General features: G+C 37.7%; 1 protein-coding gene across 1 annotated transcript in view; it reads right to left on the minus strand.

Moving 5' to 3' along the window:
• Positions 1-16,043, minus strand: part of PREP (prolyl endopeptidase) — a 100,284-nt gene that overhangs the window by 56,362 nt on the left and 27,879 nt on the right. The window contains exons 7-8 of the mRNA XM_057404683.1: positions 14,650-14,755; positions 83-274 (exon numbers count right to left, since the gene is read on the minus strand). Of these exons, the coding sequence (XP_057260666.1) occupies positions 83-274; positions 14,650-14,755 (298 nt within the window). The remainder of the gene's footprint in view (positions 1-82; positions 275-14,649; positions 14,756-16,043) is intronic.

Below are 16,043 nucleotides of genomic sequence, written 5' to 3' on the forward strand. Positions count from 1 at the left end.
TGCAGGATTCTCTATAGACTAATCACTGCATCAGTTTGAAAAAAGAAGAACAGAACGTCTTTCACTTGACATGAAGTCTTACCTAGAACATCTCTTTCATGTTCAGGGACAAGAACTTTCCATTTGGATTCCCCTGGGTCACTGAAGTCGATGTTGATTAACCGGTAATTTGGAGAATGGCGGTTTGTCTTGAAAGTGAACACTGTTCCTTCGTTGGTGACATACTCATACTCAGCCTCAAAATTATCTATCAGCTTCACCCACTGAAGAATTCCTGCAAGATGAAACATACAATGTAAGTTCTTAACCTTCTGTAACAAAACCTTTTAACACATGAGAGTAAGGCATTCCTGACAATTGCTTTAGGCTCTTTCTCGAAAAACAGCAGCAACTACAAGAAGTGCAGCTGTGGAGAGAACTTACAAAGAATTCTCCAGATTAACAGGCTACAGTTGAAAAATGCCAGTTCATGAACATGTTAACATAATAGTTTTGAGGAATTTCTAGAAAAATATCTGCACAAAACTGACAGAATTATGGCTAACATTTCACTCCTGTTTTAAGAGGCTGCTGGAAAGCTCAGATGTTTGCCGCAAAGGTGCCATGGAGATGATGCCACCGAGCACGTCAGATTCTTGCCAATGGAGCTCACAAGCCCCTACTTCTACAGACTTCTTGGAATGGGGAGTCGCAGCTGAGTCAAGACTGAACTAAACTTTCCAAGCTCGATTTTATTTTTAGTAGATTAAAAAAAAAATATTTAATGATAAAATAAATACTTGTGGTGGTGTGGGGTTTTTTGTCTTTCTGAAAAAAAAAGTTACTTTTTCTTAAAGTGGAAAGTTTTCTATCATCCTTACAAGCCCAGAACCTCCCATAGAATAGAGATGATGCTATCTGAATGAGCACAACAAACTTTAACAGCAGGAGTTTCCCTGTCGATTCAGAAACAATATTCCAGAAGTGCTGTTCTGCAGAAGCTTGCCACATCCAAAGAACAGGTACAGACAGTTAGCTAAAATGTTAACTTCTGGGTTTGCAAAGAATGAAATTGCATTTTCCCTATCAACCTTCCAGAATATCACATTCTCTAATAGAAGGGTACTTCTCTCAAGCATGAACTGCCTCAATTTACTCACTCTGTATCATAACATTAATATTGACTCAACCTGGAGTTGGGACTGAAAAAACTCCACTACTTTTTATTCACAATTTACTGTTTTGCAGTAGGTTTAGAAAACAGTAGAAAGAAAAAGCAGCAAGGCTAGATCGAATATGCAATATGCATGTTATATCTACAACACAACCTATCAACCAAACTTAATATTATAAGCATCGTACATTAGCTATGCTGAAAAATCAGAATCGTTATTGATATGTGAAATCAAAGCTTTTGTATTTTAAAATAACATTTGTCACATCCTCTGCCTCTTTCCTAAAACTAAAGGTTTAGTCTTTTAAGTATAAACACATAAACTGTGTAGATTAATATAAACATATATATATAAACAGATTAATGAAATCTGTTAATCTGTTAATGAAATCCTATAGTTCAATGTTCACGTTACTAAAACAGCACATCAGCTTATTTTATAGTATTAAAAGCTCAGCAGAATAATGGAAGTAGATGATAGCTGAGCTGCAATTACTGTGAGTTTAAAAAAAAAAAAAAGAATAATTGAGGATAATTGAGGAAGCAGTGCGATGTATAAGGTCATTAAATGTAATAAGAGTATAGCCAGGCCTAGTATATTCATGAAGCTTGTATCTCTTAATTGCCGTCTTGGTTTAAGGAAAACTTCCCTGTCTTTTCATGCAATATGATAGATTAGCCAATTAAATTCTACTTTTCATACTGCTGTAATACAAACTATGCAGACAATCCAGCCAACTTAGTATCCTGCCTCTGAATCAACCAACTGCATGTTAAATCTTGATTTTCGCTGAGGTCCGAAGTTTTGTCCTTCAGAAGAGATTTCATGTTGAAGAAATATCCTGCTAAGTCTCTCCAGTTGCTCAGAGTTCTGTAGAAAAAAACCTGCTTTGATGCCCACTAAAATAAAGAAAATCCGGCCTACAGTGAACTGTGATATACACCAGTGAAACTGTTTTATGATCCCAAGTCACGTGCAAAAGTGTTTTCGTAAATAAAAACTTAATTGCAATATAACACAGTAACAATATTGTAAAACTTGTATTTTGGTATCTGATAGAATGAAACCATCATACTACCGAACAAGACTCCATAAAAATGAATCCCCAGACTCTTGGAAAAAACACTTTCTAACAGTAAATGTGCACAATAACCATACCTCCATGACTGCAACAGAAGTTGGATTCCATGAAAAACAAGAACAGTAATGTGACAATAGGGATTTACATTGTTCCTTGCAACTCATTCATCCACTCCCAAATGAACAGCTAGTAAAAAAAGCAAGAGTGGATATTCAACAGGGACAAACTAAGTTGTTATTATAAAATCTAGAGCATTTTCCTTGTTAAAGAGGATGCTATATAGTCCTTAGAAGACAACTATTGCAAATTAATTACCTCTAAATCACTGTCTCACTGAAGTGGTTAAATTTACCAATATCTTGTCTAAGTTAAGAGTTTGTAATGAGGAAATTACAAGCAGTTGAAAGAGACCATTATATCAGGTACATTTGCTGCTATACAAAGTATGTACTGTAGTTTTACAGTGAAAGGAAGAAACAGTTTGCAGTAAGAGAGATACCAGAAATAAAACGATGCATTTCTATGGCTACTTGCAGTTGATCCCGTTGTGGTCTGTAACTGAAAGAGATGTTCTATTGTTGCCTTAGGCCATCTGCTTAGATCTCTCCTTTGGGCTAGGAATAACAACCTGGTGAGAAACACCGAGGGGGAGTGAGCAAACAGCTGAGTGGTCCTTAGCTGCCAGCTGGGGCTGAACCATGACAACAGTCATCATCCTTTTCTGGTGCCCCAGAACACTAACAGAAACAAACAAACAAGAAAGTAGTGCTTAAAACCTACAAAAGCAACTATTAAGTTGACAGGTAGATGAAGGTTCGTCTTTTAATTTTCACCGCTGCTGCTCATACCAGTCGTCAGCTTAACAGCACAAGGTTTCATGGTTGAGGGTGCAGTTACCATATAAAAAGTACCTGAGTCTTCATCCAGAAGCACATTTTCATTGCTAAATAAAGCAAGTCAGATCCATCAGACTTACTTAAGAGACTCCTCAGACACTGAAAATTCATACACTCAAAGGCTTCCAGATTTCAAGTACCGTCTACATGAGGAGATTCTGAAAAAAATGGGCATTTAGTCCAGAGTTTGTCACAGTACTAATCAACAACGGTTTTAATGTTCAACAGAAGACACGGTACACAGTGTGCTTCAGATCGATAGAGACTGTTTCAGGGCCTCAGTGGTATGTCTATAACGTATCCTGGGAAATGAATGACAGAGCACAGCCTTTCACTCAGACATCCAACAACAGAATCAAATTTCTTTTTGAATCATGCAATACCCATCTTGCTCTCAAGCTGTCTCTTCTGAGCCAGGCAGCTATGCAAACAAATTCAGGGGTTTTGCATCCTTCTTCTTCACAACCACAAATATTTAATTGTCTCATTTGGTCTCCAAAGGCAAAAGAGACTTTCAAACAATTTGGACTGTCTTTGAAAATAAGATCTCTTAATCTCTTGGGACCTGACTTCGCTTATGATGTCTGAGCGGGGGAATACTTGAGAGGACATATTAAGATGTCCCTGAAAGGAATGCAACTTGTCATGTTTGTACCCAAAGGACTCTCAAGTACCACTCATCCTGCAGATGATGGATGACAGCTATTTAATGATCATGGAAAGTTAATGTATTTGCAATTTAAAAAATAAATGAATGGAAGGAGGCAATATTTATTCCTTTGAGTTAAAAAGTTCAGACATGTCAAGACATATTAAAGATTAGCCCAAAAGAAATAAATCAAGCACTTTTATGAGCAGTTTTCTCAATCAGTTTCAAGAATTCTATTTTACCTTCATTTGGATGATGACTCAAAAGACCATGAAAGAGAATATATATGCTTTCTCTCACTCCACACTTTCTCTAATATATACAAAGAAAGGCATAAAGACATTATCTAAAAAGTAACTTGTCAATACTATTTATAAATGCAATGTCCAGCCAGACAGTAGCAGCATGAAGATCTCCTTGCTCAAATCAACAGTAAGATATTTAATTTTATTACTAATGATTTGCCTCTAATTAGAAAAAAAAAAAAAAACAACCAAAACCAAACCAAAACACAAAAGCACCAAAAAAAAAAACAACACCCCAAAACATTGACAGCTCTTTGGAATTACCATTTAAGGGATAAGAATCTTTTCATTAAATAAGCACTCTATTGTTGAGGCCTCCACATACTTTCCAGGACTCAACTGACTCTCTTTCTCCCTGTTGTTTGGAAACCAGCATATAAAGGCTTCAATTCAATACTCATTTTTGAAAGTGGTGTTTGTTTTTTTTTTAAAGTTACTTTAATCACAAAAAAGTCTTTAAATAAAAAAAGACTAGTACTTTCCCTCTCTCCACATTCTACTTTCTAGCTGATGTCTACTGTCTCCTCACTATCATTTTTTTCCTTGTTTATTTTCATTAAAAAGGTTTTGATCTACTTTTTCAAGCTTTGTAGAAGATGCTGACTCATCCCTTAGATGTTACTGTATATAGCACTATTCATTGTGCTTAAAATGACTTTTAAGGGAGTCTTATAAATTGCAAGACTAAACTAAAATACAAAAAGCCAGATAATCCTATTTTCACCAGGAAGTGGACAAATATCACCTTTGTTTTTCCACCTGCCCTCAAGCCACACACATGCTTTCTTCAGTGTGGGGGGAAAAAAAAAACAACCTTCTAAACAAAGACACAAAATAAAAATTCTTATGGCTGATAATCCTGCTTTTCAATTCCTTCTTGCAACCAGTCTCTGCCAGTCCAGTGCAAAGCAGTTCCAGCTGACAATGACTAAGCAACCAGCAAGCCTGAACTTCAGTTTTTGCTCAATTCTTTTTGCATCTTTCCAAGCCAGTGGTTCTCAAATAGCTCCTCTTCCTGTGTATGTGTCCTCCCACCACCTTCCACTGTTTCCAACAGACACAAACTGCCCATTTCAAGCAGCCCAATATCCAAGCATAAGAGTCCCTAATACCGTTCTCTCTCCCTAAACTCCTTGTACCTCCAACTTACATAAACCTATGTTTAGCTTCTAGCCAGTGCAATCTTTTCCAATCCAACAACCCGGGCTATGCTTTCTATCTAGACATTCCTCTCAACTTTTTTTGTATTCCAGAAGCCACAGCAGCCTTTTCGAGTTTTTACGCGCCCAGAGGTTATAATGAGAGCTACTTCTTCTGCTCCCCATGCTGCCTTATATCCTTCCTTTTCCTCTCCTCCTCTGTTCTCATGTTTAGGTTCTCATGTTTTCTGATTAAAGACCTTCCATTTATTTTATTTTGCACACCAATAGATTTGTGCTAAATTCCCTCTTCACTGCACCAAACCACACAATCGAAAGTCCAGGCTGACAACCTAACTGAAAAGAAACGATCTCATTTCTCAAAGAAAGGGAAAACCAAAATTATCACCAGCCACAGAAACAGCAAGAGACATACTATAGAAAAAGCACTGCTGGGTTTTCATTTGGGTTCGGGGGCTTGCGTTGTTTGATTTTTGTGGGATTTTTCTGTGGGTTGGTTGGTTTGTTTGTTTCATGGTTTGTATTTTGTTTCTGTTTTTTGTAAAGTGTACAACAGCTTGCTAATATATAATTGCTTGATTAGTGTGTATCCAGCTGTTTGGCTAGTATGAGGCACTTTCAGGTATACCAAGAACAACAGTTTATATAAAGACATTGATGAGAGAAATTTTCCTGTTTGACTGCTTGAACATACAAGCAAACTTGAGTGCTAACAGTATTCTGGCTACTAAAACAATTGTGCTTTACAATGCTCAGCTACTGGGAAAATATATGTGTCTGGTTTTTACAGAAACACTTAGCATTAGATCACTTTAAAGTATTTGTTTTAAGAGTCTTGAAAACCCTACTTGCACTTTGGCAAGGTAAGTGGGGAAAACTGGAGTCCTAAATGAGGGATAGCCACCTGAACATGAACCTACAGTGCTGACCTTCCAGACACAATGTACAGCTGTTGCAGCTTTGCTACTGAAATTTCATAAAGCAAAATGAAACTGCATGAGTTGGTTCAGTGGCTGACAAAGGGTAGTTTTCACTACCTGGCAACAATCCCGTGATTTGTTTTCCCAAATCTTCTTAAACTCCACCGCATAAGGAACAAGAGGCAAGAATGAAGGCAAAAGCCCGCATATCCACAGCCACTTGGAGTATATATAGTAAGGAAGTTCCCCCAAAAGTTTAAAGAACAGCTCAGCTGTCTTCTCCCATTGGTGTCTACTCACACTATTGTCTTGCCAGTACAAGATATTTGCAAAACACTTTTTTGTATGAGATAATAACAGGTTTTTTGTTTGGTTGGTTTTTTAGTGCATTTGGTTAAGTTGTAAACTTATATTTATAAACATAAAATTCCAGTTGGCAAACCTGCTCATTTCTAACACAAAGAGTTTTGTGGTAAAAACTAAGCCACAAGCTGGTTTAATGGGGTGAGAATCACAAGATACACGTGGTAGTAGGGGAGCAGGGGAAACAATATCCCCTAAACCTCTTATCTTTCAGACTAATTTAAAATTCTCATAAAAATAGGTATGTATTTTTCATAAGTTACTTATCCCAGTAATTTTCTGTTCTAAAAAGGAGCATTCTTGGCACAAAGAGCTCACAATGGCCTACTTAAAAACCTAGCAAACAACCTGAATATTTGAAGAGGAAAATGACTCAGTCTGTATACAGGAGAAAGACTGTGAAGGGGGGAATGGAAAAATAAAGAATATTTTAGCTATCTGGGAAGCAGAAAAGATGCTCAGATGTTTCCTGTAATGTTCGTGGAAAGAAACAGAAACAACACTGTTCAGTTTATCTTCCAGGGAAAACAAACTGACAAGGATTATTACAGAAGATTGAAGTGCAAACTCAACCTACACCTGCTGACTAAATATCATGAGTAATCACACAGCAAAGGGGGAAGGGCTGACACAAAAGTTTCAAATGTACAAACAAGCAAGTCAAATCCTTTAAGTTTCTTAAACATTTAGAAATAGTCTGCTCTCATTTATAAGATGTGATCTCCACTCAGAGTCAAGATCATTTCCTGCCCAACACAGAACATGGAGTACCTACATCCCATGTAGTTTCAACTTTGTCTCTATTTCCTAATTTCAGTAGCTAGGTTGGCAGGTTATCATGCATCCTTATCTATGGGCCGTGCCTCTGAATTTTATAGACTAGAAATGTAGCTCAGGACTGCAGGTTCCACAGGGTAGCAAAGCATCTGGAAGATAAGTACTGAAGTATTTCAGAGTTGTAATGTCCAGGTGATGTTACAGATCTATACAATATGGTATAAAACCCATGAAAATATACATTATGTTCCTTATTTTTAAGGCCCAGTAATCTTTCTTCACTAACAAAGTGACTGAAGATGACTTCCATTCTTCCAAACGGAAGCAACACATGCTGTGAAAAATGGAAATAATTTAAACCAACAAAGACAAACAAAGGTAAGCGAACTAAAACCTAAGTCAGGCACCTTGAAACAGTAAGGCATTTTGATTTATCATCACTGCCTGCCAGACTCTTGTTCAGAAAACAAGATCAGTGGTTTAATGAAAAGCTTAAAAGAGCTGGACCCCCCTTCCCCCCCCTCCCCCCCCCCCCATCTGGGATTGTTAGCAAAAAGGAGTGAACTTTCTCTTTCATTCCATTCCAGTTGTTGCTGATACTTGTGAGACGATCTGGATCTTCCCTTTCAGTCTCAGAAAAGGTGCAGATTTACTTATCTATTTGTATTGTCTAGATATGTAGTAAAAACAGGACAGGCACATCACTGAGCATAAATACGGAAAACGTTCACAATTTAAGGAGGCAAAAAGGGTTTTACAGCTTTTCCATTTCATATGCTTATCCTGTTGAATTAATCTTTCAGAACAGACAGAAACTACTGAATTTAATTTGAAATTAAAAAGGAAATGCTATAAAAACAAGCTATATATAAAAAAGAATAAAAAGGGAAGACTATGCATTCCTTTCATCTCCTAAAGAAATAACTGAACCACTGTAAGCCTGGTATGAGATACATTATGTTTCTTAATGAGTAGCTGACTCATCCCTGAATTCAGTCATCTTCTGAGTTGTCAGGCAGACATTGATAAGTGATTCCCATTTCCACACATGAAACATACTCTTCCATTTGCATTCCTTTTTTTTATTTCTTTTCACAAGATAGATGCCCCCCTCCCTTCTCCATTCTATACTCCAAATTTAAGCAAAATAACTCAACCGGATACTGTGTTCTTTGAGGGAATTTTTTTTTCTTTTTTGTCTTTCAGACTTTACACTGAGCAAGCAGCTCTCTTAACTCATAGGTACAAAAATTAAAATACATAAATAAAAAAATTGTACCAGGTTCTAATATACACAAAGATAGAAACAAATCCCACAAATGAGCCAGCCAACCTTAATTCTAACAACCCTGAGTACAACATATTTATTCCACTGTCATGAGAAACTGCAATGTAACTTTTCTAAACTATGACTTTACAATATAAATTCAGAACTATGCGAAATTAGTTGATACCAGACTTGAAATATTCCACAAGCCCATCTATGTGTTGAACAGACTAGTTCAACTAAATCATTCAAGCCCCCAAAGATAAGCATAATAATGAAAAATTGTACAATAATTTCAACACATGACAGAGAAGACTTTCAGTTGTATATGCTCATATATGAATTCTGCCACCTCCCAACCTCTTAAGAATATCCAGTATAATATTACCAGATTGCATGGAATTTAATTTTTTTTCTTAAGTCCTGCTTTAAACAAGAAAAATTATGAAAGCAATTACTATTTCTAAATAAACTGTACAGCACTCCATAAAAGGGATCCAAACTATGAATCATTTCATGGAAACACAAATGTCTTCACTTATTACAACAGCCTCAGGCTAGAAACCAGAACATTACTACTCAGTAGGAGAACAACTAGCAACAAGTAACACAGAACCACAGAATCATAGAGTAGTTAGGGTTGGAAAGGACCTTAAGATCATCTATTTCTAACCCCCCTACCATTGGCAGGGACACCTCCCACTAAACCATGTTGTGTCTGGTATAGGAATAGTTTATTACCCTGATGCTTTTGCAGTTAAGGGAAGCCCTTCCTTTTGTTTTGCCTGATATAGGCATGAGAAATCAGATCTGCCTATTTACCTTTGCTGCTACAGCCAAGATGCTGCTGTAAAGCAACATACTGAGTACATTGAGCATGTGAGTTTCGACAGTGGTAGTGTGGCATTAGTCCTCAAGTATACGCACATGCACTTATTTTGACTCATGGCTCTAAAAGTATTTAAATTCTGATGCATTTCAAAGAAATTTAACAGAATAAAGGATACTCCTATAACCAGACTATGTGAGACTTTGAAGTACAGGTCCAAACACTAAATGTTATAAGGAACAGGGGTGTCAGCAGTTACTACAAGACCAGTTATAATATCAGAAAACCAGTCGTGTTCTTTCAATTTTGAGGTGCATTCCATATACTAGGTCCTTTCCCTTAATTACCAGCTCTGTAATTTTTTTTCAGCTCATTACACAACCATAGCTGTGTCTGGCAAATTTAACAGAAGCTTTCTTTAGCAAATCAACAATCCAGTAACTAGTTTAGTCAGCCTCACCTTAACATGATGCTAAAACCTACGTAAATAAAAATACAGTGGTCACCTTTTCAACTTTCAGTTGCAAATTCAGACATCATTCCCTCAGCAAGTATCTCCAGGATGTAAAAGCATTCTTAACAAAACAATCAGAGCTCTCCTCTTTCTAATCTAGTATTATTTCATCTTTTCTTTAAGGTCACTAAATTGGAGTTTCACTGTCAAAGCACTCCCCCTAAAACATACAAGAAGGATCTGTACCAGAAGCATTATCTGCTAGATCCTAGGCTACCTATAATATCTCAACATTTTCTTTCATTTTTCCATTTCCTGCATTCCCTCTTCGCCAGTCAATACAATTTCTGAAATAACTAATATTGACTTAAATAGTTCTGCAACTAGTTCTCTTTGAGATCTTCTTTCACAAACACCTGTGTCTTACATAACTTTCTGCCTCACCTAAGCTTTGCACTTTTTTCAAATGCCACAGAAGGAATGTTCTTTTCTAATTTTGGAAAGTGGCTTTCAGTTTTGCAGTCTTTCCCTTTTATTTCTCTCCCTTTAATTTTAGAAGCATGTGACCTAACAGCCATGGGCACCCTCTGCAATCAGCACAGAGGTCCAGACCTCTCCAGAGAGCTGCCCTTATTCTACACGACTGAATCATCCTTGATGACTCGCATTTCACACAGAATTTTTCTGCATAATAGCACAAGAACACAGGAGTCCCAGCTAATGGTCTAAACAGGTAAATTCAGCCCGTCATCTCCTCTAACATATCTTGGGTCTGGAACTGATTCTCACTTTACTTCCAACACATAATCCGGCAGTGACCGAATTCCTGCAGGACAGCACTATATAAGAACATTCATGAACCATCTCGTCCACAGTTTGGATCTCACAGCATTGATGTAACTAGCTGCCAGAAGAGCTTAATGAACACTATGACTTAGAGCAACTTCGTCTTGTTATTACCCAACTGACTTCTCAGTTAATAGCCCATTCAAGAAAATGAGCATACAAATTTAAAACCAAATATAACTACCCTATTTATCCACCCTATACATCCTTTAAATCATACACCACACCAGCTAATATTCCTTTACTATGATATTTCATTGAATTTTCCCAATTATAGCAGTTAGACTTTATTTCAACTCTGAGAACACACTTGTCTAACATACTATAAATTGACCTATGACGTACAGTTGTTACCTCTGGGAAAAGTCAGCATAGAAATCAGGCTGTTTAAGGAGCTCTCTAGAAACCTAGCTGTGCTTACTACTGCTCCTTCTAATCCATGGATCAGTTCTGAAACTGTGTCATCTCAGATCACAGTCCACCATAATGACAAAGCCCTGCCGAACACTATCACAATTTGAGTAAACAAATGCACAAGGGACCCCCTTAAAAGACTACAAAGCATAAACAGAATGTTGCATGCAATGAAGAGACACTTAAGTCTCTGAACGCTGGAACTAATGGAACCTGATGTACAGAGTTATATAAACTTGGCTGACGTTTTACCTCAATTCATAATAATGTTCCGCATAAGCAGTGTGCCATCACAGAACACACATAGAAGAGAGCTGGTAAGAATGTAACAGTTGAACCACAAACTTCCATTATCTTTCACGTCTCTGATAATCCACATGGAACCATGACTGAAAGTGTTTTAAGTCTAAGACGGCACAACTTTCTTTTGAAGTCCTCTCTATACCTCAGGCAACCATGATGTTGCTCATCTGAGTGAATCTTCAAGGTATAACAAGATCAGGTTTATGCCACAGCCCTTACTTAACAGGGTCTCACATCTCCCTGGCCATTTGACCCCCAGTGCATTCTTGAGGCCTCACATCAGCCTTCCAGTATCTGAAGGGGGCCCATAAGGATGCTGGGGAGGGACTCTTCATTAGGGACTGTAGTGGTAGGACAAGGGGTAACGGGTTCAGACTTAAACAGGAGAAGTTCAGATTAGATATAAGGAGAAAGTTCTTTACTGTGAGGGTGGTGAGGCACTGGAATGGGTTGCCCAAGGAAGCTGAGAATGCTCCATCCCTGGTGGTGTTGAAGGCTAGGTCAGACAGAGCCTTGGGTGACATGGTCTAGTACATGGTGTTCTTGCCCATGGCAGGGGGGTTGGAACTTGATGATCCTGTTTACTCTGGAGAAGAGACAACTGAGAGGGGATCTTAACCAATACATACAAATATCTTAAGGGTGGGTGTCAGGAGGATGAGGCCAAATTCTTTTCAGTGGTGCCCAGTGACAGGATAAAGGACAATGGGCACAAACTGAAACACAGGAAGTTCCAATTGAATTTGAAGGAGTTCTTTTCTGTGAGGGTGACAGAGCACTGGAACAGGCTGCCCAGAGAGGCTGTGGAGTCTTCTCTGGAGATAATTCAAAACTGACCTGGACATGATCTTGTGTAACCTGCTCTAGGTGAACCTGCTGGACCTGGGCTGGACCAGATGATCTGCAGGGGTCCCTTCCAACCCCAACCATTCTGTGCTATCTCAGTGTCCTTTTTAAACCTAACTATTCTACAATTCTATAAAAGAAGACAAAGTTGTTTAGGGAACAAGCGTGCATACACATTCACTCTTTCAATGTACTCAGCTATTTTCAACCCTACTCTCTACAAATTCACAGCTAATCTACAGATAAGAGGACACTTTCTCTTCCTCTTCTAGTTCTTGGCTATTATAGTTCCTAAAATGAAAGAGAGATACTTTTGCACCTCCCATCTCCAAGAAATTCCTTCTGCTTTTTCAGAAGCAGAAAGTGTAACAACATTTATTTTCATTGAACACAGAAGTTCATGACTTCTTTGCAGAATTTTGCTAGCAAGGGGGCCAAATAAGCAGCCTTTATCACTGCAACCACCATCTCTGACAAACAGTACAGAATGACAACTAACTACAAGGCCTCAGTAAATCAGAACGGAAAGAAATTCACTCGTCAGTGGTTGTACATATTGATTATGAGAACGTGTTCTTTTTTTACAAACATTTAGAAAACTGTTTAAACAACCAAGAAATTGGACTGCCTTCTGTCAAAGGAAAGGAATGCACTACTAACAATCAAAAATCAAGAAGAGTCCCTTAGTTAGTTAACATGACATTTTGAAATAGATTTTTCAGGTAGTAAGTCACAGATAAGAAGCAGTTCTTCGCATTTTTGTGCAATTCTGTGTAACAGAAAATTCTTTAACTGATGGTTTGACATGTAGCATTTTGAACTATGCAGCAGTACGTTTACCTTGAAATTGAAATATTTTTAAGAAAAGAGCAGTTTATGATTACATGATTGAAATATTATTTTATAAACAATATACACTACAGAGTAGCTTTAAAAACAATCTGCTGAAGCATGTTGTTCTGTACTTAGGGTTTTGCCACAAACTTCATGAGAATCAGAATCTCATCCAATAACTTTTGCTTTGCAGTTGCTCTTACTTCCTCACAAAGAAATATGTGGTGTAAGTAACGGACACCATGTAAAATATTACTGCCTATTACTTTTGAAAAGACCTCATTGCCTTTAGTGTTTGATGCCTTTGAACAAGTCTAAAGAAGTTCAAGACTTGAAAGATCTAAAGCATAAAAAGAAAACACTCCAGAGAACTAGTGTATTCTTGGACAACCTGGATTTAAAAAAAAAATAGGGAAGGAAAAAAGTGTCTGAAATTCTGATTATTTATCTGTATTAAGTACCATCTAGGACACTTTAAAAAACCCCACTAGCTATCCTAGTTTTCTTTCCTTCATATGCTTTCCAAAACCAAGATGAGATATTCTGAACTCCAGAACAGAGTTTTGAACAAACAGAATACTGTAAACAGGTCAAGTAAAAAGGCTCAGATTAAACACTCAACAGTTCTGAAGGAAGAAAATGACAAGAAGTATCTTAGATGTCACCAAAGGTGAGGTCTACCCATAAATAAAGTTTGTTCTAAAAGACAGAAGGATAATGTAATACATCTTAAAAGTACAGGTATTTCTCAAAGACGCTTTATTTTCTTAACACTTCATAACAAGTGGTATGGTTTGATACTTACATAGACCCTTGTCCAGAACACTGCATTCTATTACTGGCGTAACAAGAGCCAGGAGTCAGTATTTTTGTATCTCATGGTTTTGTTAATGATGTGCTTCTGTTATACTTAATTCTCTAAGTAGCACTTAAACTTAACCCGTCTGAACATAGCTTGAAATATATTACTGAACAGTCTGTATAAACTGGAAGTTAAATGCAAGTCTTGAGAGACTTGCAGTTAAACTCTTGTTATTCTAGAGTTGCTCATTTACTTCTCTAAAACAGCTAAAATAATGAAATTTGGCATTAATTTATCCTAACTTCACAAGCAACCCCTTCTACACCTTCTGTCCCAAAAAATTACAAGTTGAACTGAAATCATACCTCTTGCGGTCTAGACTGATAGAGCCAAGAATTAAGCTTACATATATCACTGCTTGCTCAACTTACTGCCTCTGGCCATCAAAGGCTGAAGGACCAGTGGGTTGGGGTATTTACATTTCAACTCTAGGAAGCATCCCAGATGCTTACTGTTAGGCCTGTGCTTACTAACATGGAGGTAGAAAGACAAGGGTAAATGTAAGAGTCTTTGCACTGAAAACACATTAGGCAACTTAGTGACACAGATATGGAGAGTTCCAATATTTATAAAATGGAGAATTCATGCAAGCAAATGGTTACAGTTAGATCTTATATATATAAAAGCTTATAGTATTTCAAGTCTTGTCTTAAAATTAAGCAAAACTTCAAAAGAAAGACAACACATACCTGATATACCCTGAGACTCTTTCTGTAGATCACAGTACCACAATCTGTTCACTGGATCACAGCCTTCTCGGATAGACAGCAAGACATATCGACCATCATCTGATACCTGTGAGAAGTTACAGAAAAATCAAAGACAATTCACCCTCTGGGGGGGGAAAAAAACCCAAACAACTTGAAAAGTTAGTCTATAAACCCCTACCAAAAAAACAAATTGATGCTGAAATTAGTTAAGTGAACAAACAAGTATGGAATATGAGAACTCACCAAGAACCCACATTCATCACCTACATCAACAAATAAGGTAAGTATACTCCGCTGACATTTCAGATGAAACTCAAACAGCATTATCTGCTTATTTCCACTGTGAAAAAAGTATGATTATTAAAAGTATTACAGCTAAAAAGGTGTTTGAGTCAGAGTGGATACCTGCTCCGTTCTGGGCCTCCATGGGCTACAGGGGGACAGCCTGCCTCACCATGGTATACACCACAAACTGCAGGAGAATCTCTGCTCCAGCGCCTGCTCCTTCTGCACTGACCTTGGTGTCTGCAGAACTGTTTCTCTCACATATCCTCACTTCTCTCTCTGTTGTGCAGTTGTTTTTTTTTCATCTTCTTACATATTTTAACACAGAGGTGCTACCAGCATCGCTGATGGGCTCAGCTTTGGGCAGTAGTGGGTCTGTCTTGGAGCCAGCTGGCATCGGTTTTGCTGCACATGAGGTTAGCCCCAGTGCCTTCTCACAGAAGTCACCCCTGCAACTGCCCCAGTACCGAAATATACCACATATGCCCACAGCTAACACACAGCACTAACGTGACATTTTAGTAATTAAGAATGGACTCACTATAAACAGTCCAAAACGCCAACCTGCTGGCAAGGAGGAAAAAAAAAACAAACCAAACTAACAACAGAAAACATTAAACCAAAAAAAAAAAACAAACCATCCAAAGCCCCCCAAACAAAACAAATCCCACAAAACTCACAAAACCAAAAAAATGGGGCAACCAGTGGCTTCTGTCCAAACAATACCCAAAAGGTTTCTTGAAGATGGTGTCAAAACTTTTGAACTTCCAAACCCCTTTATCAAGGTATCAATACCATGCAAAAAGGTATTTGCATCTCTCTCCCCTCCCCCCCATAATCTTATGGAAACAGCCCAGAAGCAACATCAGAAGGCCCAGTTGCAAGTATCTCTTTGAAAATCAGCAATTTGGGATATACATATTAATTCAAGTATTTTAAAAGATGCAGAGATGTACACCAGGACTGCACTTGCTCATCAACCAAAGCAAAAGTTGTGCTGCTAAAACTGCTAATACTTCAGTGAAAGAGGCATTTATCTCAGCCAGGTTTTTATTTTGATCCCTGTGTAAGCCCTTTTATTACTTATT

Source organism: Pezoporus wallicus, unplaced genomic scaffold, assembly GCF_028554395.1.
Source record: "Pezoporus wallicus isolate ANWC-B61680 ecotype Strahan unplaced genomic scaffold, APGP_CSIRO_Pwel_v1 contig_6923, whole genome shotgun sequence".
NCBI classification, from domain to species: domain Eukaryota; kingdom Metazoa; phylum Chordata; class Aves; order Psittaciformes; family Psittacidae; genus Pezoporus; species Pezoporus wallicus.